General features: G+C 35.5%; 1 protein-coding gene across 3 annotated transcripts in view; it reads left to right on the top strand.

The window, feature by feature from the left end:
- The first annotated feature begins 6,533 nt into the window (after positions 1–6,533).
- Positions 6,534–26,374, top strand: part of SRBD1 (S1 RNA binding domain 1) — a 274,697-nt gene continuing 254,856 nt past the window's right edge. The window contains exons 1-5 of one of the 3 annotated variants that reach the window (XM_023494981.2): positions 6,534–6,593; positions 10,633–10,759; positions 12,333–12,409; positions 14,279–14,444; positions 18,648–19,034. In XM_023494981.2, the coding sequence (XP_023350749.1) occupies positions 12,333–12,409; positions 14,279–14,444; positions 18,648–19,034 (630 nt within the window). In that variant the 5' untranslated portion in view covers positions 6,534–6,593; positions 10,633–10,759. Of the gene's footprint in view, positions 6,760–10,632; positions 10,760–12,332; positions 12,410–14,278; positions 14,445–18,647; positions 19,035–26,374 lie in introns of all 3 variants that reach the window. The other 2 variants (XM_023494982.2, XM_023494984.2) reach the window with 2 other exon arrangements.

The following is a 26,374-nucleotide window of genomic DNA, read 5'->3' as shown; positions in this document are numbered from 1 at the left end:
TGATTTAAACATCATTGAAAACTATGTATTATATTCAAAGCTACACTTGGAAAAATGGGCTATCCTCAAATTACATTCATTATACAATGTGATAAAAGTATAATTTCATGATGGAAAAGTTAAAGATTTGTCAAAATCTGATGAAGTCAAAGTGAAATTCTGTAAAAATCAATGTTTGCAGCCAAAGGAGGGTATATAGAATACTGAATTTTTCTTAAGCTATAAAAAGCTGATTTAGTGTGTCAGATCTAGTGTGTCAACAAATTTACTAATTTTACTTGGTTTTAGATGCATTTCTTGCTTTCAGGGTCATGCAAGTTATTTCATGCAGATCTTGTGCAGACAAGAGTAGAAACAACATATCAAGCATTTACTTAGGTAACAGTACAAGATGCAATAGAATCACAATTTGTGTTGCAGGTTCACATTGTAATTGCCTCCTAGGAGTTCACAGAAAAGTTCTTAAGGCTTACTGGTATGGGAGGGCTTGGAAAAAGAGGATCTGAATCAGATTTTCCCAGGCTCAAGAAAGTACTTAATTATGAATTTGGAAAAGTATAGCAATTTAAAAGCTTGCACTTATATAATGTGCTTTCTAGAGCCCCCAAGTTGGGGTACCAAACTGTCCAGAACAACTCTCTGGAGGATCTTGGGGTCAGCCAAAGATGCTGGTCTTGGTGGAGAGTGATGAGGTGAGACTCATGTGGATGGTCAAATATGGAGTCCATTTATTTCAAGTTCTCTCAGCCTCTAAATACCTTAGTACAATTACATTACCACAGCATACTGAGCATGTGCTAACTATAAGTAGATGCCTCTTTTACTGTAAGTATCTCTGTTTCAAGTAGAACACAGGTTGTCACATCCACCACCCCCACTTCTCAGGAAGGGTGAGATGCCCCAAGGGGAGATGAGAGCCGAACCAGACATTGTCAGCAGGTTCCCTCTGAACTAAAGGGTCTTTTACCTCACTGAGAGTTCCCCCACTGAGTGACTCTCCACACACTTATATTGATTTCTACCGTAACTACCTTTTGTCATCCTCACCTTCACCCCCCTCCACCCCAAATTATGTATTTCTCCCTTTCCACTGTAGTGTCTTCAGCAAACTTTGTTTCTTAGTGGACAGAATCCTTTTATCTTCTACCTTTTTCTTTCACAGTCTTTTTGTCACCTAGTGTTTATTAAGACTCCGGAAGAATTCCTGCTACAGTTTTGGTTATCCTGTATTAATCAATTAATAGGGACAGGGCAAGTTATTGGTTCATATTTTTGCTTTAGGAAGATCAATTTGACAGCTGCGTGGAGGACAGATTGGAGTCAGGACAGAGCTGACACAGGGAGGTAGAACAGTAGGCTATTGTAATAATCCAGGTTTGCATCAGGATAGTGGCAGCATGAGCTGAGACAAAGGGACATATACAAGAGACATTGTAAGGGAGATCAGTAGTACTTGGAAAGTACATAACACCTGTTATGGAAGTCTTTATGTGTAGAGACTTTATGCAGAACTCTTGTTTTTTGTCCTTTGTTCTGGAGAGGACCAATAAAATTAAAAGGGTAAGGTCTTGAATTGTGTGTGAATTGGATATCAAAAAGTCATCGGTTTTGGAGAGAGTAAGATTCAGTTTAATATTAAGGATTGGATGCCAGACTGCAAAAAGTTAAGAAATGAGAAGAAAGGAAGCAGAGGTACTTATTGGGAGAAGGAAGAGATATAGGAGAAAAACTAGTAAGGACAGATGAACCAAGTGAAGGTTTTTGGAGCATGAGGGAAACATAGGTATGTTTTTAGGCAGTAGGGAAGCAGCCAATAAACAGGGAGAATTGAAGTTAAGTGAGAGTGGGAATGCTAGAAGGGACAAGCCACTGGAGATGTGATGAAAGAGTTTTTGTACTTGTAGAGGGGTTTACCTTCACAAAAAGAAGGAGTTTATCTTCTTGATATTGATAGAGGAAATAATGAAAGAAGGCTTCTGCGTAATTCACTTTACTCCTCCTCGTCTCATATTACCCACTGAGTAAAGCTCTCAGTGAATGGCCTACACTTCTCTTGTCACTCCTTTCTCAACCCTTTGTATTCTGGCCTCTGACTTAATCACTCCATTGAAATTATTCTTTCCAAAGTTAGGACTTACATTTTTGTTGCCAAATCAAATAGTATTTTTTCAGTTCTCATCCTAATCAAACTTTGACACTACTGACTGCTCTCTCCTGCTTTTTGGATTTTTGTGATACTACTCTTCCCTGGCTTTCCATAAGGGTCTAACCACTTGTTATTCTCAGCTCCTTCTGAGGCATCTAAGAAACATGGTGGACAGAGTTCTGGGTCTTAAGTGAAGAACAACCTGAGATCACAACCAGCCTCAGATACTTACTAGCTATGTGACCCTGAACATATCATCTAACCTCTGTTTGTTTCCTTCATTGAAAAAATGGAAATAACAATCTTTACCTTGCAGAGTTATTGAAAAGATCAGATGGGATGATATTTGTAAAAAGTGCAATGCCTGGAACATAGAAGGAGCTGTATAAATGCTTATTCCATTCCCCTTTCTCCTGTTGTGAGGCTCAAGTGAAATAGCGTTTGTAAAGTACTTAAGCACAGTGCCTAGCATATAGTAGCCATTATCTAAATGCTTTCCCCATTCCCCTTTCTTTTCTGATTTATTAACTACATATCTCTAGCTGTAAATTGTTCTTCATATTTTCTTCTCTTCTTTTTCTTCCTCCTTTTTTCTCTTTGTTCTTCATCTTACTTCTCCTCCTCCTTTCTTTACTTTTTCTTTTCTTTCTCCTTCCCTCACTTTTTGATTTCATAAGCTCCCATATAGTTGTAGAACAAAGAATAAGCGAATATGGTGGCTAGTAAGTTGTTAATCCTTTATTTTTGAAAAGAAGTAATAATATTACAGGGCAATATCTGGATTTGTGTGTAAATTAAATTTAAGTGAGATAGAGTTGCACAATGTCATCAGCCTTAATCTCTCTTCCAGAGTTATTGAAGTCCAATGGCAAGACAAGAGTCTTGCCCAGATGCAATGGGTGACCTAGGTATCTTTGATATTTGATCAAGGTCTAAGTGCTGGGAAGTGTGGGGTATACAGAATATTGGAGTCAGAAAGAACCTAATTCAAATATAACCTCAGATAGTTGCTACCTATGTGATCTTGACCAAGTCACTTAACCTGTTTATCTCAATTTCTTCAACTATAAACTTCTACCTCATTTGTGAAGATGAAATAAGATGTCATTTTCTTTTTTTAAAATTTAATTTAATTTAATTTTTAATAATTATAACTTTATATTGACAGAACCCATTCCAGGGTAATTTTTTACAACATTATCCCTTGCATTCACTTCTGTTTCGATTTTTCCCCTCACTCCCTCCACCCCCTCCCCCAAATGGCAAGCAGTCCTATACATGTTAAATATGTCACAGTATATCCTAGATACTACATATGTGTGCAGAACGGAACAGTTCTCTTGTTGCACAGGAAGAATTAGATTCAGAAGGTAAAAATAACCTGGGAAGAAAAACAAAAATGCAAACACTTTACATTCATTTCCCAGTATTCTTTGGGTGTAGCTGCTTCTGTCCATCATTGATCAATTGAAACTGAGTTAGATCTTCTCTTTGTCGAAGAAATCCACTTCCATCAGAATACATCCTCATACAGTATCATTGTTGAAGTATATAATGATCTCCTGGTTCTGCTCATTTCACTTAGCATCAGTTCATGTTAATTCTCTCCAAGCCTCTCTGTATTCTTCCTGCTGGTCATTTCTTACAGCACAATAATATTCCATAACATTCATATACCACAATTTACTCAACCATTCTCCAATTGATGGGCATCCATTCATTTTCCAGTTTCTAGCCACTACAAAGAGGGCTGCCACAAACATTTTTGTACATATGGGTCCCTTTCCCTTCTTTATGATCTCTTTGGGATATAAGCCGTAGAAACACTGCTGCATCAAAGGGTATGCACAGTTTGATAACTTTTTGAGCATAGTTCCAAATTGCTCTCCAGAATGGCTGGATTCGTTCACAATTCCACTAATAACAAATCAATGTCCCAGTTTTCTCACATCCCCTCCGACATTCCGCATTATCTTTTCCTGTCATCCTAGCCAATCTGACAGGTGTGTAGTAGTATCTCAGAGTTGTCTTAATTTGCATTTCTCTGATTAATAATGATTTGGAACATTCTTTCATATGAGTGGAAATAGTTTCAATTTCATCATCTGAAAATTGTTTGTTCATATCCTTTGACCATTTATCAACTGGAGAATGGCTTGGTTTCTTATAAATTAGAGTCAATTCTCTATATATTTTGGAAATGAGGCCTTTATCAGAACCTTTAACTGTGAAGAGGTTTTCCCAGTTTGTTGCTTCCCTTCTAATCTTGTTTGCATTAGTTTTGTTTGTACAAAGGCTTTTTAATTTGATGTAATCAAAATTTTCTATTTTGTGATCGATAATGGTCTTTAGTTCATCGTTGGTCACAAATTTCTTCTTCCTCCTCAAGTCTGAGAGATAAACTATCTTATGTTCCTCTAATTTATTTATAATCTTGTTTTTTATGCCTAAATCATGGACCCATTTTGTTCTTATCTTGGTATACGGTGTTAAGTGTGCGTCCATGCCTAATTTCTGCCATACTGATTTCTGGTTATCCCAGTAATTTTTGTCAAATAATGAATTCTTGTCCCAAAAGTTGGGATCTTTGGGTTTGTCAAACACTAGACTGATATAGTTATTGATTATTCTGTCCTGTGAACCTAACCTAATCCACTGATCAACTAATTTATTTCTTAGTCGATACCAAATGGTTTTGGTGACTGCTGCTTTATAATATGTTTTAGATCAGGTACAGCTAGGCCACCTTCATTTGATTTTTTTTTTTTTTTTCATTAATTCCCTTGAGATTCTTGATCTTCTGTTCTTCTATATGAATTTTGTTATTTTTTTTCTAGATCATTAAAATATTTTCTTGGAAGTCTGATTGGTATAGCAATAAATAAATAGATCATTGTTTTGGTCACCTACCCTCTCCCCCCAAAGTGAGGGTAAATATCAATTGTTTCTGTTTTGGCCAGAAATCCTAAGGGTCTTCCCTTCTCAAATTGATTTTTAAAATATTAGATAAAAGAGGCCATTCTTTGCTTCATTTTAACCTAGCCTTAATTACTGAAAGGGTATTGCCTCAGCCAAACTGATACTTGGGGCATATAGCCAAGGCCTTAGGGGCAACTAGGTGGATAGTGGATAAAGCACCAGTCCTGAAGTCAGGAGGACCTGAGTTCAAGTTTGACCTCAGGCACTTAATGCTTCCTAGCTGTGTGACCCTGGGCATATCATTTAACCCCAATGGCCTCAGGAAAAAAAAAAAAGGCAAGGTCTCTCACTACATCTGGGGCCATCCCTGTCAATCCTGATCAGTATCTTGTCACTGAATTCAGATAGCTTCAAAGGAGGAAGTGAAAGGCTGGGGACTTTGCAGAGTCATTATCACTTAAATCCAATTCACTTGCAAGTCCTGTATTTTTACCCTGGTTCTCTCCTATGCCTGGATCCACTCCCTTTACCTGTGCCACAAAGAATTGTGTGGAAATTTCCCAATTCCCCCCACCTGCTAGTGCCCTTCCACCCAAACTACTTTGTAAGTCACCGTTTTGCATTTATGCGCTTTATATTCTGATTCGTTAACAGATATCCTTGTCTCCATAAGCATGCAAGCTTTTAAAATTTATTCTTATTTGTATACCTGGGACATAGCACCGTTTAAATAGTAATTAAAATAATAGATAGTAAATAAAATAATTATTAATTATTAAATTATTTAAATTATTAATTAAATTAATAAATAAGCTAGTAGATACTACAATTAAATTCACATAGAAAGCATTTGGGGTATGATTTTAAACATTAATATTAAAAAAAAAAAGGTACTTCTTTAAATCCCTAAATCCTTTTTTTAAAAAGTGCTTATTAAATTAAAAGAAAAAATGATCAATGCCAGTTGATTAATTAATTTAATTAAATTAAAATGCCTTTAATTTAAAGGGCATTAAATCCTGCCCTTTTTATTAGAGAAAAGGGAGGAAGGATAAAATCAGTTCTAGAAAACGACAAAAGGCATTTGGACGCTGATCGCAAGCCGCTCAGGGGCTAGATCTAGCCCACAACGGTCAGGGCTCAGTATGGTAACAGAGTAGCAAACTTATGAGCTGCCACTTTAGGCGGGATCACGTTCCGCCTCTTTAAGGTCTGGTTTTCTTATTGGCCTCTGGACTGGCCACGCCCTCCCCCGCCCCGCTTCTCCTCCCACCAGCCTTCATTTTCTCCAATCGGGTCGCGCCTTTTCCCCTTCGCTCGGCCTCCTGCTTTCACCTCTGCTTTCCCATTTGTCCCCGGAGCCATCCGTCCCGGCCTCTGCTTTCCTCTTCCTCAGCAACCGCGTCGGAGGCTCGTGACGTCATCCGCGTCGTGAAGGTTTGTGGCGGGGTTTGCTGCGTTTGAACAGCTTCCGCCCAGAACCGGAAACCCGCTGGTGGACGCGATCCAAGGCACGACGGGCGGGAAGGTGAGCTGTGGGGCTGTTCTCGCGCTCTCCCGTGAGTCGCGGGTGGACTCGTTGCCCGTGTCAACTTCGCTGCTTGTTCTGGAATTCCCGGAGCTTCGGGGCGGAACAGGCCACAGTGAGACATTCTCACACTGTCAGGCAGTGCTGGTGCGGGTGTGATTGTGAGGTAAATGGGGCGCATCGCAGCCCGCGCTCTTGTGCTCGGCGTTGCAGACGCTCAAGCCCCGCACTCTGCCCCTCGGAACCGCGAAGACCGGGGGCCAGAGAGGCCTCAGGGAAAAACTCCCGAGCCTCGCCCTTTAACCCCGGATGGTTTTCGTCTTTTGCTCCCCAGTGTCCATTCTTAGGGTTCGTCACTAGCCTTTGTTTTGAATGGCCATCTCTTAGGCTAGGACTGAATGGAAAGAGTCTCGGCTTGGACCCCTAGTTTCTCCCCTTGACCGTGGCTTTTAACTGTCACGTGAGCTGGTCTAGAATGAGGATGGCCAGGCTTGCGTGACCTCCTGTATAAAACCTTTTTAACAAATTTGGAAATTGAGTCTCCACCACGGTGAAGTGACTTGATGAAGGTTACACAAATAGTAAATATTTTTTCTAGGGCTTTATGGAAATGGATAGACGGAAAGTCATCTCTTACCAAAATATCTTGGTGCACGATCAGTTTAATTAATGATTAAAATCTTGTCATTTCATCAGTGATTGGATAGTTGATTTGGAGGTGATTATCAAAATCATCACAAAGATCGTAGGAATAGTTTCTGCGTCGAGATCCAGATTAAAAGAATTGGCAATGGTGGGCTGCGGTTAAGATGAAATAGACCCAATTGTTGATTATCAAAATCGTCACCAAGATCGTAGGAATAGTTTCTGCGTCGAGATCCAGATTAAAACAATTTGCAATGGTGGGCTGCGGTTAAGATGAAATAGACCCAATTGTAACATGTTGCCTTTTTAAAGAAATTGATTGTTTATAGGTTAGAAGGAGACTGGTAATACATATGAAAAGTAACCAGGCTCAGTATGAATTTCCAGCTAATAGAACTAGTGTAATTTTAAAACCAGGATGGAGATGTATTATCCAGAGAGGATAATTTCATTGTACTTTGTCCTGGATAGTCAAAATTTGAAGTGTAGTGTCCAGTTCTGGGCAAGCATTTTAGAGGTTATATTTTACAAGATATGGAATCAAATTAAGTCCATTTGAAGGAATTGGAGAAGAGAGGATAAAATTTGGAGGGAGTGCATTAGTCTTTAGAAACTTGAATGATTGTTGTATGGAAGAGATGTTAGGCTTATTTTCTTCCCTATGAAGGGTCAAGCAAGGACCAAGGAGAGAAAATTATAAAGAGGCAAATTTTGGGTCAGCTCAAGGTAAAAACTCTACACAATTATACTTGTCTAAAATGTGATGTGCTACTCCTAAGGACTAGTGAGTTTCCCATCAAGAGAGATGTCCAAGCACAGACTGAATGGACAGTTGGCAGCAAATTGGTAGATAGTTTTATTACTAGGATAGGGGTTACACTAGATATGGTCTCTGTGATATCTTTAAGCTGTAAGTTTCTATGGTTATTAGCACTTGTTTGTTGAAAACAACATCAAGGTGTTGAATCTGGTGCTTCTTAGAAGTTACTTCACATATTTTGTGAAGATTTGTTGTTGTGTTTTTGTTTTTTTTTTTTTCGGATTGCAATTTTATTTTATGTTTGAATAGCTTCCCTTTAACTTTATCTTGTTGCCAGGTTTCTTTGGTCTGCTCCCTCCCACCTCAGCTGAATCATAGCACCCGGAGTTCTTAGTCACCATGTAGTAGGTGGTACTGATTTGGAAAATGCCTACACATCTACAAAATAGGTTTTGTTGGGGGTAAGACAGGTGGATAAGACAGCTTGAAAGTAGGGAAATTCTGGAAACCTGCTACGAATTTGTAGGCCTTTTTGTACTGTCATTCCTTTTATTAAGTATATACAAAGTTTACTAGTTGTTAGGCAGAAATAAACCATATCTTAGATATTCATAACATTTATCTTCCATAAAACCCTGGAAGATTTTCATCCATTATCTTTTTTATTTATCCAAATAACATTCTTTAGATGATTTTTTTTGAGTTGTAGCAAAAAAAAAAAAATTTTATCTGGAAGCTAACTATGATAATGAACCTCTTTGAGCATTCCCATTTTAGTTCTGATTTGTTGGACACAGTTGAATATGAGCTGAATCTGTTTTTTAAAATTTATATTTCTTATATTACTATTTCTAGGATATTGTTATTGTTTATAATAATAATAACAGCCCAAGCAAGATGAGGACAAAAAGAAAATCCAAGAAATTAAATTTATTATAATAGCAAAGATGATGGTTGGGGTATATGTTAGCAGGTAGTATGGTGTTGAAGTGCTGGATTTGAAATTAGAAGAGTAGAATTAAAATTCTGGCTATTCCACTTTTTATATTATCTTGCATAAATCACCCTCTTTAGACTAAATTTTCCTTATCTTTTGAATGAAGTTAGACTAGATACCACTTAAATTTTTTGATACAATTAAAAATATCTCTTATGAAATAAAGGGACATCATTGAGATTATTTTTTAAAAAGAGGCATTAAAAAGGTAAGAAAGATAAATCAGTTTAAGTAATTCAATTAAAGGCAGAGGCAACCAGAATCTAAATTTTAAAATTCTCTGTTGTTACAGAAAAGGAATCAATGTATGTGTCAAATGAATTATTGCATCAGAAACACTTCTAAATGAAATCTAATAGTTACTCAAAAATAATACATCGAATGAATGAATTTATTAAGCACCCTTGAAATACAAATACAATTAAAAGCAAAGTTAATGCTTTTACCTTTATATTTTTAGATTGCTTGAATCTGTTAGATCTTCCCAAAGCTGCATTCCTACACATCCAACTTTTACCTTAAACAACAAGCATTACATACTATTTAATCCTCTAATTCTGAGAGGAATATTAACTTTATTGATAGCATTTATTTTTAAGACATTCCTCTCTCAAGCCTTGTTATATCTCTCTGAATTCAGTGTGAAGAAAATTCGATTAAAGCCTGCATTTTGAAGGCCCTGTGTCACTTAGATGTTTCCTGTATTATGGAGAAAAGTTAGAGGACTAGAGATGGGAAAGAGTAGGCTCCTATTTTTGGTTTATTATGAGGCTCTTTGTGGCTTAGTTACATTTCTGTTAGAAAAACAAGAAAAAAAAAACCCTTAAACCAAAAGCCTGAGAACTTGATAATGTTTTTGTTTAGTTTTCATTCATGTCCCATTCTTTATGACCCCATTTGGGGTTTTCTTGGCAAAGATATTTGAATAGTTGGCCATTTCCTTCTCTAGTGCATTTTACAGATGAGGAAACTGAGATAAAACAGAGTTAAATGATTTGTCTAGGGTCACATAGCTAGTGTCTGAGGATGGATTTGAACTCAGATTTTCCTGACTCCAGACGTGATGCTCTGTCCACTGTGTTTCCTAATTGTCCCTTTGCTCTCTCACACACAGATTGATAGATGGTATTTAAATACATATTATTTTATTGGCCTTTATTGAAGACCCAGTATGTAATAAAATGTGCTATTTTTGCATGTTGGCTATTTAATGTTAATATTTTCCAGCTGTGATCCCAACTATGTTCTAGAAGTCTCTGTTTGAGATGAGTCAGATCATTTAAAGATTGAATACCATTTATTTGTGTCCAGCTTCTGCTCATATTTTTATACTGTAGTAAAGCAGAGAGGTCAAACACCTGTGGGCCTCAGGCAGCCAGCTTGAACCAGATTAATTATAATTAGGAAATACCCTAAAAAAAAAAAATACAGTAGAACACAAATAATGCTAGTATGTGCTTTTCTAAGTCATGCTGTTAGCTGAGAGCTTTATGTACCTTTTAGTAGTCCCTTTTTTATTTGAGTTCTTGACTATATAAAGGCATACCCTCTTCTCAATAACATATTATGAAATTCCTTTCAGTTCTGAAATTCTATGACTATGTAAATCTTACTCCTTTATTTTTAATTCTTTGCAGGGGAAATCAGTTTATTTTTCAGGTAACAACACTTAAGTTATAACACTTAAGTAAAAAGGATTGTTCACATCTATTTAAGAGCACATATCAAGCCTCAGACTTAGAGGAGCCATTAGAGGAAGCAAAAGTGAGTAGTTCTTCAGTATCCACAGAGTTCCTTTTTATATATAATATTGTTTTTTGCTTTTTTTTTACTGGGAATTTCTTACTAAGGGAGATACTACACTCCTTAAATTTGACACATATTTTTGATTATCTGGTGTTGAGTCTATTGAACTCTTTCACATTTTATTTGTTAAAATTGAGTGGGTAAGAGTTGTCATCATTTTTTTCTTTTAAAAAAAAATCCTAAAGGAGACTCCAAAAATGAATCTGTAGGAGGCCCAGAGCATGATTAATTCAGGATATTTTGAGGGTTTCCTTTTTTTTTTTTTTTTTTTTGCACAAAGGTGACTGCTATTGCAGTGTCGTGTTTTCTGGGAGTAGGGGTGACCCACATCATCTATATGTTGATTATATATTGCTGCTTCTTGAGCATAGTATGTTAAATGGTTTTCAATATATAAGATAAATTGGTCATAATTTAATTATATTAATAACATTCCAGACATAGTTACTCTCTTTTCTGTGGCAAGTAATATCTCTATTTCTTAGATTAGGTATTAGACCATTAGACTCAGGGATTAGACCATTAGACTCTTTGTATTGTCTTTGTATCATATAGAGGATAACTAATTATACTACCCAGATTTGGGGGAATATTCACCTATCTCTCTTCTGGTGGATAATGGAGAAAGTGCATTGAAATATTATGTGTCTCCATTTCAATAAGTAGAGATTTGGGGAATTTATTTTAGCGTTTGTGTAGCTGCATATTTGTACTAGTTCCACAAATTATGCTAATTGATTAAATAATCATCAGAATATTTTTGTATTGTATTGTATAACATGTATTCTGAGATGTTGATTTTGTAAATTTAGTCAGTTCTCACTTAAGGTAAATTGTGTAGATCTTTCCCTTCCCTCAAAGGGCTCAGCAATTCTTTGGGCTCCTGCATCGAGAGTAGCTTTAGTGCGTGGGGCCCTGTAGACCAAGTGACTTAAAATGCCTGGAGCAGGGAACCCTGTGGATCCTGTCAAATAGAACTGTCTGTAATTGCTGTTCAGAATTAACATGAGTCTTTTTAAAGTATATCTAAAATAGAATCAGCTTTTGATTATTTGGAAGTGAATTATCCTGTTTAAAGATTAACTTCCTGGCCATGTCTTAGTCACATAGTGATTTGAGCAGTCACTTCACGCAGAGATCTATGTTAGATATTGAAGGCAGATAGTAAGGAAGGAAATGATACATGTCTGTTCCTGAGGACTCTTTGGGATGATGGAAGAATTTATAGTTTGCTCTGGTTGCCTCCTTGAATCATTCTAGTTGAATAATTAAATATGTAAAGTTATTTATAATTAGAGCTGAATAGATAATATAGATATAGACATTTTTTAAGGCTCTGAGAATACATTTGATGGCTATTAACAGATGGCAGATGCAGAGGAGATAAGAATAGTATCTGAACTTGAGAATTGTTTTTTCTTTTATAGAGCAAGGTTGAGTTAACTTTAAATGCATCTTTACTTTGAGGTAGCCGAAGAAAGTGTGCCTCATATTTGTGTCTTATATTGATTACATGCCATATTTCTTTCAGATGTCAACATCAAGGAGAGCAAAATTAAAAGTTCAGGCTGTGGTGGCACAAGATGAGTTGCCTTCTTTCCTTCAATCGTAAGTGTGTTTTGTTGTGGATGTAAAAAAGATGATTATTTCATATGCTAATTTTTGCTGAAAACAGTGCTGCACCATGGAAAGAGTTGCTACATGAAAAAAAATACTTTCTGTTGTACTTTTAAAATAATTATTGATAAATTTTGCTCTTACATCTTTATTTCTCTTTGTGTCCTCAGAAAGCCATCCCTTATAATAAAAAATTAACAAAAGGGAAAAAGTTCAGCAAAACTAACAATTATTTTTATTTCTAAAGGATTATTTCAACTTTTTCCTTGTAACAGATTTGTGAATTCAGGAGTGATAGGGAATGATTCTTTCTACTTTAGAAGGATTCTAGAGAGATAGATAATGATTATAGTTTGATCCAGAAGTAGAATCCAGGTTTCCAAGGATAAGTTAGTTCTTTTTTTTTCTTGATTCTTCTTTCTACTTCAGAAGGGTTCTAGAGAGATAATGATTATAGTTTGATCCAGAACTAGAATCCAGGTTTCCGAGGCCAAAGTTAGTTAGTTTGTTCTCTCTCTCTCACAATTGGGGTTAAGTGACTTGCCCAGGGTCACATAGCTAGGAATTGTTAAAGTGTCTGAGGCCAGATTTGAACTCAGGTCTTTCTAGCTTCAGGGCTCATACTCTATCTACTGTACTACCTAGTTGCCCGAACCAAAGCTCTTTCTATTCAACTTAGCTATTAAGTATATATATGTGCAGTCTAAATGGACTTTGTTTATTCATTATCTTTGTGAGGAATTACTTTTAATAATTACCATTGCCTTGAACTCTGTGCTCACTAACTCCTAGATCAAGGATCATAGACCTTGTCTAGAAGTTTCCTAATCCTGATATGGGAATCCACATCATCCTAGTATTAATTTTATTAGAATTTTTTTTTAAATGATCGTTGAATAATAACAGACATATAGAGGATGGGTGGATAGAGATTGAGTTAATGAAATTTTTCTAAGTTGGTTTTTCTACCTTATCTACTGAGTATAACTTATATTCATTCATTCATTCCTTGCTGAGGCAGTTGGGGTTAAGTAACTTGCCCAGGTTCACACAACTAGGAAGTATTAAGTGTCTGATATCAGATTTGAACTCGGGTCCTTCTGACTAAAGGGTTGGTGCTCTATTCACTGTACCACCTAGCTGCCCTGCTATGTATAATTTTTGCAACTGTTTTGCTTCTATACTGTGATTGAGACCAAGCCAGAATAGGACGATTTGGAAAGCTGCTGTTTGATTTTTGTATGTTGCGTTAGAAAGTACAGTAATTGTTCTAGTCTTCTCAGTAAGCAGATTACATCATAGGGTGAATATAGAATTACCTGAAGTTATTGAAGCTCACTTGATGCTGATGCTTCATATAAACCAGGTGCTCTTGAAGGCCATATTATATATTGATTTGATTTAGTATGCAATTTGTATGGATTGATAGTTAAAAATAAAAAAATCTCAGTGATTGTGGGGTAGTAGATCCAGTAAAAATTATCTGAGTAATAAATACTATCCTAAATTTTTTCCAGTGATCATATTAGGGAATAGGAAAGTAAGGGTGAAGTAGAAACAAATGGGGAGGAAAAAAATGGAGCTCAAAATATAGAGAATTGCAGAGAGAGGAGCCAGCGATTTTCTCTCATGCAGAAATTCTCTTTTTACAGATGTTTTATAATCTATCATTATTAGGTAAGTACCATGTTGTGCTTCTTCAAAAATATACTGTATCATGTTGAGGTCTCTCATCTTGCCACAGAACATTCTTATATGAAAACACTACTACAGTTTGTAGGAAGTGGAAGTATCTCTGTGTTTTCATTGTGATATTTTAATTTTATTTTCCTAGAAAATGTTCTGTTAATTTTCTCCTAGCTCATCTGAATCTGAAGAGGATAATGATAAAGATAGTTCTTGGGAGCCCCAAAAGAAAGCTACCAACAGCTTGAAGGTGCCCAAGCCAAAGAAAATGTCTGGGGTACGGAAGAAAACCCCTCAGATCAGCAGTAGTCCGAGAAAGGTGGCTATTAAAGAAGAACTGGTAGGTATCCCAAGTAGATATGGGCTCCCTCCTCTTGTTTTTGCAGAGCAGAGAACATATTTTTCAAAAAATTATCTTTCACACTGAGTCAGCAGACTGTTTGCTTTCAGATAGATTATGATTGCTTGGTATCTTTTGAAGATATATTTGTACCTTGCAAATGCTATATACAATAATCTGGATTTAATCTTAATTTTATCTTTTTATTATTTATTTATTTATTTTTTTTTTTGCTGAGGCAATTGGGGTTAAGTGACTTTCCCAGGGTCACACAGCTGGGAAGTGTAAAAGTGTCTGAGGTCAGATTTGAACTCACATTCTCCTGACTTCAGGGCTGGTGCTGTATCCATTGTGCCACCTAGCTGCCCCCTTAATTTTATTTTAAGAAAAATAAAGTTACAAGTTGATTATTTGCTTTGGAAAAATTTGTTCTAGTAACAAAAAATTTCAATAAAAATTTTTTTAAACTGGGAACTCTTCTAGTATGTTAAAATTTGAGTTAATAAGGTTTTACGGAGGTGAATGTTGAAAACTGTTTTTGCATGTATTTGAAAAAATAAAATACTATTAAAAATGACTTAACTCAACTTTTCAGCATTATATTTATTATCCTAGGCAAATGTGTATTATATGCTTGTCATTAAATATTATGTTTATGAAAAATTGCATGATTACAAAATGAACCTGTTTTCTCTTTTGATTAGATAGTTATCATAGTCTTTTCATAAAATGCTGCTCAATCTTTTTTAAACCTCCATGTTTCTTGCTTTCTACCTGTAAGTCTTCCACTAAAAATTTGAAATAGAGTTGAGTTTTGCTTGTAATTGAAAAAGCTATAGCTCCTATCCTGAATATTCTAGTCTTTTTTCCCCCAAACTATAACCTTAATAACCATTAACAAAAACAAACATGTAACATAAATGCAATTTTACATGAGACCCTTAGCATTTAATAAAGTGGAAATAAATGAACAGAAAATGAACAGAAAAAGCATTTGTTCTGTGTATCCTTTCTAATTTGTCTTGGGATTCTGCTATCTTGACTTTGTTTTTTTTTTTTTAATGCTGTCACAGTGTATGCAGTTTTTCCTGATCCTCTGGGTTTTGCTCTGCATCACTGCATATTTCCTTGTATTCATCTTTTTATAATTTTTCTTACATGGTGCTAGGAGTATGAAGGCTTTCCATAAAGCTTAGTGTAATAGAGTTGGAGGGAAGCTCAAGTTTCCCATCTCAGTTTATTAACTGTAAGTAATTATATCAGATTCTTCTATTGATATTTAGTATTTTTAGAAATTAGGGGCAGCTAGGTAGTACAGTGGATAGAGTACCAGCCCTGAAGTCAGGAGAATCTGAGTTCAAATCTGGTCTCAGACACTTAACACTTCCTAGCTGTGTGACCCTGGGCAAGTCACTTAACCCCAATTGCCTCAGCAAAAAAAAGAAAGAAAGAAAGAAAGAAAGGAAAGAAATAAAAAATATGGTGGGGGCAGAAGAAGAAAAAGAGACCAATTCAGGTAGAAAAATGTTTTTATTTAGAATTCTTTTAGACATTTTAGAAAATTTTAGATTTTTCCATAATTCCGTAAAATTTTTCTAAAAGTCAATAGTTTTGATGTCATTGTAGGAAGATTTATTCCTTTGAATTAATATGGGGGAGTAAAGTTCATCTCTAGTTAGCTAGTTTCCCTGATTGACCTTTTTGAGTGCCTGTACTGTATGAGGAGAATTGACAGCCCAGCCATTTAGTGCCTCATGTTCGTCTGGCAAGTACCAGTGAAGACACTAATGATCAGCAAGATTACTTCTTCAAGGTGCTCCTGTAGTGAGGCTCAGGTATCTCTTGTCATTTAATTTCCCTTTATATATGGGAATCGGATAGAGAGATGGACTTTAAAGAGTGACCCTGTGGTGGCCTGGATAAGTTATTTCAACTCTCAGCCATAGGCAACTCTTTGAAATTAAATCACAGAGGAGCTGCCTTCAGGTTTCCTCAATGACAGAATAGAAGGAAATCTGTTCAGATGAAAACCAGGAGCTCCTCTTTCCATTGAGCCTGTCACAATGGTCAGCCAAAGTTTTAGAATTCTATAGCTACGTATAGATCTGTGATCTAAAGAAAAGTGAAAGTAATTAGTAAAAGCATATAGAAATAGGTCATCACAAAGATTTCATCAACCTTAATCACTTTCCTTTATGAACACAAAAGCAAAGGAACTAAAGTTATTCAGTCAGAATAACTATATAGTTATTTGGGTGACATGGCAGTGTAGATATTAATTAACTTGCCATCTATTCTGCAGATTTCTACATAAAGAATTTTTACATAACAAGAATTTGCCCTGGGACTTGGGGAAGGGAGGGAGAGAGGCAGGAAGGAGTCCATATATCCATGGAGAGAAGAAGCTAGCACATGGTTCAAGAAGGACAGAGCAGGAATAGGAACACTTGGAGGATAGAACTGTGAAGGAGCAGGTGGGGTGGGGAATAGACATAGGGCCCAGAGAAGAGGTTGATGGGAGGGGGTGGGGAGATTGTGGAGATGGGCCCAGATGCTTAGTAAAAATGATCAGAAGACAGACACTGTGATGTGGGGAGGTGGAGGATAGGTAGGGTAGGCAGAGTGGGGCATAAATCTCAAGCCAAGCCCCCATCAGTCTGCAGTTGATAGTTGATCTGTCTCTCCACATCTGTTCTGCTTTCACTTGGATGTTTTTTGTTGTTTCGCTTTGTTTTGTTTGGGGAAGCTGGGTAGGAACACCAAGGGAAGTACCAAGGCCTCACACTGAGAGGCAAGAGTGAAGAGAACACTGTACTTTATGGTCACGTTGACATAAGATGTATTTCTGGAATGTAGATTCCTTTCAAATTTAGGTAAAGTCAAATTTACAGTGGCAATTTGTGTATAGTAAGAACTGTGTTGAAGATAGAACAAAAAGATTAATTATAATCATTATAGGTTACATTTATATGATACTGTAGGGTTTGTAAAGTGCTTTACTTGCATAATTTCACGTTTGAGTCATATAATACGTGGTGAGGAGGGTGCTGTCATTTTCTTCATTTTACAAATAAGAAAACTTAGGTTAAAGAACTTGCTCAATGGCACTGCTGTTAATTGTCTTAGGTAGGATTCTAATTAAGCCTTTCTGATTCCAAGTCTAGCATTCTATCTACTGTGCCATAATGTCTTTATAGCATGATGGTAAAGGAAGAAATTTTTGACAATAAAGTCTATTAAACATCAGAATAGGTTTGGCATGTGCGGGAGAGTAGTGCAACAAATTTTCCGAAAGGCTTTAAAAATTATCTTTGATTTCTGTATTTTTGCAGTGGTTCAGTTGAGGCTTTCCTAAAGCTATAAGGGATGTATTTAGGATTTCAGGTTCTTTATTATACACATAAGTTTGTAAAAATGTCAAAGACTTTCAGATTTTTGATTATTTGCTTTGATTACTTAATTAGTCTATTATTTAGGCAGTTTATTTCTCGCAGGATCATCCATACTTTTGGATGTTTTATTACTTAGCTCATTTGTTTACTTAATAGATATTTATAAAACCATAAGTATGTGCATAAGTACCTCCACCAGAGAATGAGAAGGGTGATGAAAAGAAGGATAATCTTTAATCTGATAATGTTGTCAGTTGTGAACTTTTTAAAAAGAGTGATTTTGGAGTGAGCAGTTTGGAGCTTTGTTTGAACTTTAGTTTTGAATTTCATATATATGCTATTCTTACCCTCCTCCTGGTCTTTTGTTGAACTGAATTCTATGCAGTGCTTTTACAGTGACATAATTCCTTTGACTGCATTTTGTCAGTGATTTCAGTATAGTAAACTTTTGGAGAGAAGATTTGATTGTTTGGTGTTGGTATTTATTTGAAATTTATCAAAATGAAATAGACAGTGGATTTTACTTATTTGTGTTGCTGTATTTGGGAGTGAAATTTAGACTCAGTGCAGATGCTTTTTCAGGTGACCATTGTGGTTTCAGGGAAGGTTAGATCTTCCCAGATGAGTTGTTTAGATCTTTTAACTGCATGAAGTTTGAAACTTTTTCTATTCTTTATTTTAATGCTTCTGCTTGCTTTACTACTATGTGGCCTGTGGACACACCTTACAGACTTTTTAATTGAATTTAAAGGCTTTTGGGGAATTGGCTTTGATGTTGTTTTAATCACATGTTCACTTGATGGTTTGACAGAATAGCTCTGTGCTTATTGATGATGTTTCCGAAGACAGCAAAGATGAACTCAAAGTTTTGCAGAACCAGAAAACTACAAATAGCACTCGGAAGAGAGTATCTAATAAGCCTCGAACACAGAAGGCCAAAAAACTGAAAGTTGAAGAGGTGATCTGCAGAACTGACAACTTAGATGGTGGTGGTGGTGGCATCGAGATACCATCAACGAGTACCATGCAGGGAGGAAGCTGCATAAAGAAGAGAGAAGATGAAGAGAACCTTACATTTAGTGAACCCCCTTTAAAGAAAATAAAATCTACAATGTTTCCTCAGGGACAGCCTGTCAAAACTGCAGGAAATGTCGGCAAGGTTCAGGAGGAGTTGGAAATGAACTGGGACATGGTACAGGTAAGAAATGATCATTTTCTTTTTGCTTCTTCCATTTACTCTCATTGAGAAAGGGAATGCTTTCAGAATGCAGAGAGAAGGCCCCCGTTTATAATAATCCCAGGGAACATGTTCCATAACTAACATAATATTTTTTCATATGACATATAATTCACCATATCGCCTCTTACCAAGTTTTTAGAGACAAAAATAACTTTCTTAATTCAGTAATAACCTTTAAAATCTGGATTTTAAATACATAATTTAGGAGGTTATTCTCATTACAAAAATATTTATCCAGGATTCCTATTTTTAATAACTCCTTGATGCATTTCAATATTTATTTCCAGATTATGAAATACTTGTTAATGACAGAGGGCAGAGAAACTAAAGTGTTAGAAACTATTACCTAGTTATTGAAAATCAGAAATGAAGTTGAAGCACCTCTCAAAGTTATAATATGGGAAATATTGGGAAAATAGGAGACAACTGATAAAAATTTTTGACAGCTTTCAGATATATATCTTAGATGTATATAGCTTTTCAGGCACTCATATATATATATATATGCTATTATTCAGACAAATTTGTGATATTACACAAGCTCCACTGTAGTACTTCTTTATTTCAATGTGCTGTGAAGATGATTCTTCTTGAAGGCTATGATTTTAGAGGGTAATGGACCTTTGGGAGGTCCATTCCTAGCCACTGGCAGACTGTGTTGTGTATCTGTTATTTGGGAAGCAATATAAGTAAGAGAAGTATGAATGTTTGGCTAATATTGATGATATTCCTGAAAACTATTTGCTAAGGTTTGGGAGAAAGTAGTGTCATTAATGAAACTTAATGTATCTTTTAAGTTATTGAATTAGTTATTACACAAAATGATGTACATCTGTTATTACAGTCTCTCCATACTTTAGCACTTTGTTTTTATGAATTACTGTGGCTGAAAAAATCATCACTTGCAACTTCATTGTGAATTCATTGCTTCCCTTATGTATCACTTTGACCCATAGAGGCTCCCACAATCTTATAGCTTCCTCTTATTATTCTTTAATTACAGATTAACCAGAGAGAAACACAAAGTTTACTAGGTTCTAACTCTTTGTTTGAAACAGCTGGGTGGCATAGCTATATTATTCGAGAACTCATTTGTGTTCTATGATAACATTTTGATAGAGTAGTAAACAATAAATTCTTGATTATATGTATCATCAGATGGGACTAGAGGCACAGATAATATAGTGACTAATAATTTTTTTAAAAAATAGTTATCTTAGAATAGGTTAATACTTAGGTTCCACTATTAAAATCTTATTTAAAGCCTAGTGGTGGTATGTAAGTGACCTTTTGAGATACTGATTAGCATACCTTTTTTTTCCTGTTCTTTCTCTTTCTTCTATGCCCCTCTGCCCTGAAGATTTCTTTATTTATTTTTCTTTATTGTTGCCATTCGTATAGCAGCTGGTGAAAGATTCCCAAAGAAAAACAAAGAGGAAAGGACAGGGAGAATTGCAGAGGAGAACAGAAAAAAAAGGGCGAGGATTTATTATTTTTGCACTTAATAATACTTTATTTTACTTTTTCCAATTCCACATAAAGTTAGTTTTCAACATTCACTTTTGTAAGATTTTAAGTTCCAAAATTTTCTCTTTCTCCCTTCCTTTTCTCCTCCCTCCCCAAGATAGCAAGCAGTCTAACATTTCCACATTAGTCATGTTGTGAAAGAAGAATTAGAACAAAAGGGAAAAACCACAAGAAAGAAAACACACAAAAAAATGTAAATAGTGTGCTGCAGTCTACATTCAGATTTCATAGTTTTTTTCTCTAGACATGGATAACATTTTTGCATTGAGTCTTTTGGAATTGCCTTGGATTATTCCATGCTTAGAATAGCTGAGTCAATTTGATCATTATTACACAATGTTCCAATTATTATGTGAAATGTTCTATCTGGTTCTGCTCATTTCACTCAGGATCAGTTCATAGTCTTCCCAAGATTTTCTGAAATTTTCCTGCTCCCCATTTCTTTTAGCACAAAAGTATTTCATTACATTCATATACTACAACCTGTTCAGTCATTCCTCAATAAATGGGCATTCCCACAATTTCCGATTCTTTGCCTTTATAAAATAGAACTGTTAGAAATATTTTTGTACGTGTGGGTCCTTTTCCCCCATTTAAAAAATCTCTTTAGAATACAGATCTAATAGTAGTAGTGCTGGATCAAAGGGTGTGCATAGTTTTATAGAGGGGTGAAGATTTTTTGAGAGAAGTGCTATATTGGGCTAAAGGTTTTTGATAGAAGAGAAGTAGAAGAGACTAAGGAGAAAAGGTCAAAAAGCTTGATCAACTGGAACAAAGACTATAAATATCTTTTATTGTGATATGTTATAAATATTTAGTAAAAGTAAATTATAACCCTACTTTATAAGGCTTTGGAATGAAAATTGGTTTTCTGAGTTCTTTCCTCATGGCTATTTTCTGAATATTTGGAATGTCTCAGAATTTTAGTCCTTCCTGTCAAATTTGAGCAGATTTTCCTGCCTCCTACAGAACCTTCAACTTGTTTTTAAATGGTTTTTGGCATCTGCAACCATCCCACTCATAGTGAATCTGGGCATCCCTTGCTTATGAGTTTGGAAAGATGGTTGCTACAGCTATCATCTGCTTGATTACCCTAGTAGTAACTCTTTAGATGCTAGTTAATTCATCCTATCTTTACAAATAGATTTTGAAAAATTGTCTTGGGGAGTTTTTATTTTTTAATAGTAATAGTTTTTTTTTTTTATTTTTCAAAATACATCAAAGATAATTTTCAACATTCTCCCTTGCAAAACTTGTGTTCCAATTTTTTTTCCCTTCTCCCCACTTTTTCCCTCCCTTAGATAGCAAGTCCAATATAAGTTAAACATGTACAATTCTTCCAAACATATTTCCACATTTATCATGATGTACAAGAAAAATCAGATCAAAATGAGAAAGTAAAAAATAAGCAAACAAAATAACAACAACAACAACAAATTTTATGATGTGATCCATATTCAGTCTCCATAGTCCTCTCTTGAATGCAGCTCTCTCCATCACAAGTCTATTGGAATTGCCTTGAATTATCTCGTTGTTGAAAAGAGCCAAGTCCATTACAATTGATCATCACTTAATCTTATTGTTGCTGTATACAAAGTTCTCTTGGTTCTACTCACTTCACTTAGCAGCAGATCATATAAGTCTTTGCAGGCTTTTCTGAAATCAGCCTGCTTATCATTTTTTATAGAATAATAATATTCCATTATTTTCATATACCACAACTTATTCAGCCATTTCCCAGCTGATATGCATCTATTCAATTTCCAGTTCCTTGCAACTACAAAAAGGGTTGCTACAAACATTTTTTGCGTGTGTGGATTCTTTTTCCTTATTTATGATCTCTTTGGGATACAGATCCAGTGGAGACACTGCTGTATGAAAAGGTATGTCCAGTTTATAGTCTTTTGGGAATAGTTCCAAATTACTCTACAGAATGGTTCCCAGTTCACAACTGGGAGAAGATAAGGAAGAACTTACATGTTTGGTTTTTCCTTTTGTTGTTGAACTATTCAAAATCTTTTCTTTAGATTGCTTTCTGACAGTAGACTTTAGCATAGGTCACAGAAGAAGTGTGTGGTATGCCTCTGATCATGGGTATCTTAATTGCTCTTCAAACATATTTTGAAGTATTAACTTATTTGGATTTTCTAGTGTTACCCACACTTCTTCTCCTTTACATATTTATAGGTAGTGGCGAGTTAGTTGACTCTTGACACACATTAATCTTCTAGTTAATTACACATATATAATTCTCTTGTACCTCAAGTTTTTAGAGAAAACATGGAGTAATTATTTGGTGTCCATTTCTAAACAGAAAAATTAGACAAATCTATTCGTACCATAAATGCCATTGGCTGACTAGGAACAAAAAACTCACTTTATCTTTCTGTAATAATTTTAAAGATCTTGTCATAGGAAATTCTATGACTAGAAGTTACATGTATCTGAAAAAGATGATCACAGGTTGGCTAGTTAAATTTTCTTATTACTGCAGGTATTTCTTTATAGTAAAAAAGTAGAAACACATAATCTTTTGGTACATTTTTAGTTTTTCTTGGAAAAGTAATCAGTAACAACCAATATTTTCAGAACTTCTGTGTATAATATCTTAGATTGTTTTTTGCTTTGAATTTCAGGGAACAGTAATTTGCCTGTTTTTTAATCATTTCTTTTGCTGATATAGGCAGTCGATAGATTCAGCCAATCTGCAAATATTTTATTAAGAAAGGCAAAACACAGTCCTTTCTCTCAAGGAGCATGTGATCTAATGGGAGAAACAACATGAAAACAATTATGTAAAAACAATTTGTTAATTGTAGATAATCACAAAGGAGAAGCACTACCATTAAGGGGGATCAAAATAGGGTTCTTGTGGAAGATTGCATTTTAGCTGGGACTTGTAAGCCAGGGAAGTCAGGAGGCAGAGAGAAGGGAGAAAATTGACACATGGGAAGATAGACAGTGAATATACTTAGGAGATAGACTATCTGTTGTGAGAAGCAACAAGTAGAACGGTGCCACTGGATCACAGAATATATGGACGTAACAAGGTATAAGAAGACTGGAAAGAAGTAAAGTGTCCATTGTATTGGGCTTTAAAGCCAAACGAGGCAACTATAGGCACAGTGGATAAAATGCTGGACCTGGAAATCAGGAAGACTCATCTTCCAGAGTTCAAATCTGGCCTCAGTGACCTACTTTAGTCTCTTATGTCAAGTTGATATGACTGAAAATGACTCAACAATAACAATGCCAAATGAAGGGTTTTTATTGATCTTGTAGATAATAAGGTATCACTTGAGTTTATTGAATAGGAATGTCATGTTCAGACTTAGATATTTTTAAGATCAGTTTAACAGTTGAGTGGAAGATGGACTGGAGGGAGGAGTTATTTGAGTAAGGGAGACTCAGCAGACTTTTGCAGTAGGTAGAATGGATAGGTCTTGGCAACAGATTGGATATAAGATAGGTTGAGAAAAAGTGAGTAGTTGAGGATTACAACTTAGATTGTGAGCTTGAGTAACTGGTATGATAGTGCTATCCTAGACAGAAATATAAAAGCTAGGAAGAAGGGAAGAATTTGGGTGGACAGATGAGTTATATTTTGGACAAGTATTATTTCCTGCCAGGCACTGTTCTGGGTTATAATTATAAATGATGAAATGTTCCCCATTTGTAGTGAGCTTACATTCTAATTGGTGAGACAAGTATATAAAAAATATATATACACATGGTGTAATGTAAAGTTAATAAGTATATACACACAAAGTAGTAAAAATAAGGTATAAGTGAAATTTGGAAGCAGGAGAAAGTTTTTCTATTGTGAAATGAGAGGAGTAGAGCCATATAGTTCTTGGTCTTTGTTTGTTATTGTCTCTCCTGAAATCACTTTGTCACTGCAGAACTGTAAATCACAAATTTGATTGTCCTTTATGTTGGCATGAGAGACATGAGTGAAGTAAATGAAACTGGTACTTGTTTTAGACTCATATAGTAGTTTGTTATTTTCTTTGTATAAAGTATCTGTTTCCAAGAAAGTGTTAAATTTTTTTTGGGGGGGGGAGGAGGTGCACTGTTCCACAGATAGAATTAAATGGATAAATATAATGTATAATATTGCAAACAGAAAGGCATTGATTGACATTGATCCATTCTTGCTCTAGCAAACCTTAATTTTCACCTTAGTGACAGACCCAGCATAGCTTCTACTGCCATTGTTATTCTATACCTTATTCTCTTGGAGTAGACTTTAGAGCAGAGTTTCTTAATCTGGGGTTCACAAATTTGTTTTAAAAATATTTTGATAACTGTATTTTAATTTAATTGGCTTCCTTCTTAATTCCATATAATTTATTTTATACATTTAAAAACTTTCTGAAAGGAATCCATATGTTTCACCAGGCTGCCAAAATATTCCATGACACAGAAACTCCTTTTCTTCTCTTAATTCAACTGAGATTTGATTGAGGTTTTTCAGAAGGCACTGTATTGAATAACAAAGAAAAAGTAAAATCATAAAAAAGCTTGGAATCTACAATTTTTTTTTTCTTGAATTTCAGAATTCTTAACCATAAGGCAACTATATTGAGGTCATATATTAGCTTGAGGGGCAAGTGTTCTTTGTCTCAGTCTTGTGTCATGATTTTTGCTTTCCCTTTCAGGGTAAATAGGACATTTGGCAAAGGGAGTCCAAGAGTGAGTGAAGCCCCATGGCGACATCATGTAGAGGAAAAAGGTCATGATAGTGATGGGCTTTTGCATATCCAGATTACAGATGTTCTTTGTTTTGAAGAGGAGCAATGACATGGTTGATGTCTTGACTTTTGTGTGAATTGGATTTAAGTGAAGCAGAATTGCAAGCAGTCAGCTTCACATTAATTCTGGAGTCATGAAAGCCCAGTGGCAAGACAAAAGTCAGGACAACTGGTAATTAAGTGTATGACCTAGGATTCTTCAGTGACTAACCAAACTTATAACATCTTCATAGCTACTGGACCAAATTATTCTCATTTGCCTATTCTATGGGGAAGTCTTTACATATTTAGGGAAGACATCGTCCTCACTCTCTGATAGGTTGGAGATTTGCTGGTCACACTTAACCTGGTTTAGCCCATCTGCCAACACAGTTTTGCTGGAGTGTGGCTGCTGTGTATGCTATAACTTCTTGGAGATACAGGTGAGAGTTGGGTGAAAGGTAGACACCAAAAGTGGATGAGCAGCCCTGAAAAGGGCTTAGCAAGTCTTCACACCAGGGCTAGTTCTATCTGAGCACCTTATTAAGATGTATAATAGAACTGGATACCCAAAGGGTAGGGGATAGGAGCTGAAGAAATTATATGGAACTTTGACACGAAGGTGAAAAGGTGCTAAAAATTTCACCTGTTTGCAATTTTGCCAAAAAGTTATCTATAGCAGTTGATTTTTTTTTTTTTGCAAATAATTTTATTTAATTGCCTACTTATTTAAAAGATGTTTTTTATGTTGTTTCAGAATCAATGAGGATGAATTTGAATTCTTACATCATCTATAAATTTTGAGGATTTGGATGAGAGAATTGTTTTGTTATTTTGTTATTCTGAAAAGAAAAATTGCCTGTAGTAATATTCTCCACACTATTTATTCTGCATCTACCTGTCTTTAACAGTGTAGTTGAGGCCATATTGAATATACTAAATTTATATGTTCATTTCACAGTTCACTGTGTAAACTTGAGTATAAAAATAATAATTACCTCTAGTGGGAATAAGTTTACTCAGTTTTCATATTTTAGA

Source organism: Sarcophilus harrisii, chromosome 2 (genome assembly GCF_902635505.1).
Source record: "Sarcophilus harrisii chromosome 2, mSarHar1.11, whole genome shotgun sequence".
Taxonomy (NCBI): Eukaryota; Metazoa; Chordata; class Mammalia; order Dasyuromorphia; family Dasyuridae; genus Sarcophilus; species Sarcophilus harrisii.
Note: the sequence above shows the minus strand (reverse complement) of the source record. Positions and strands in the feature narration are given on the sequence as shown.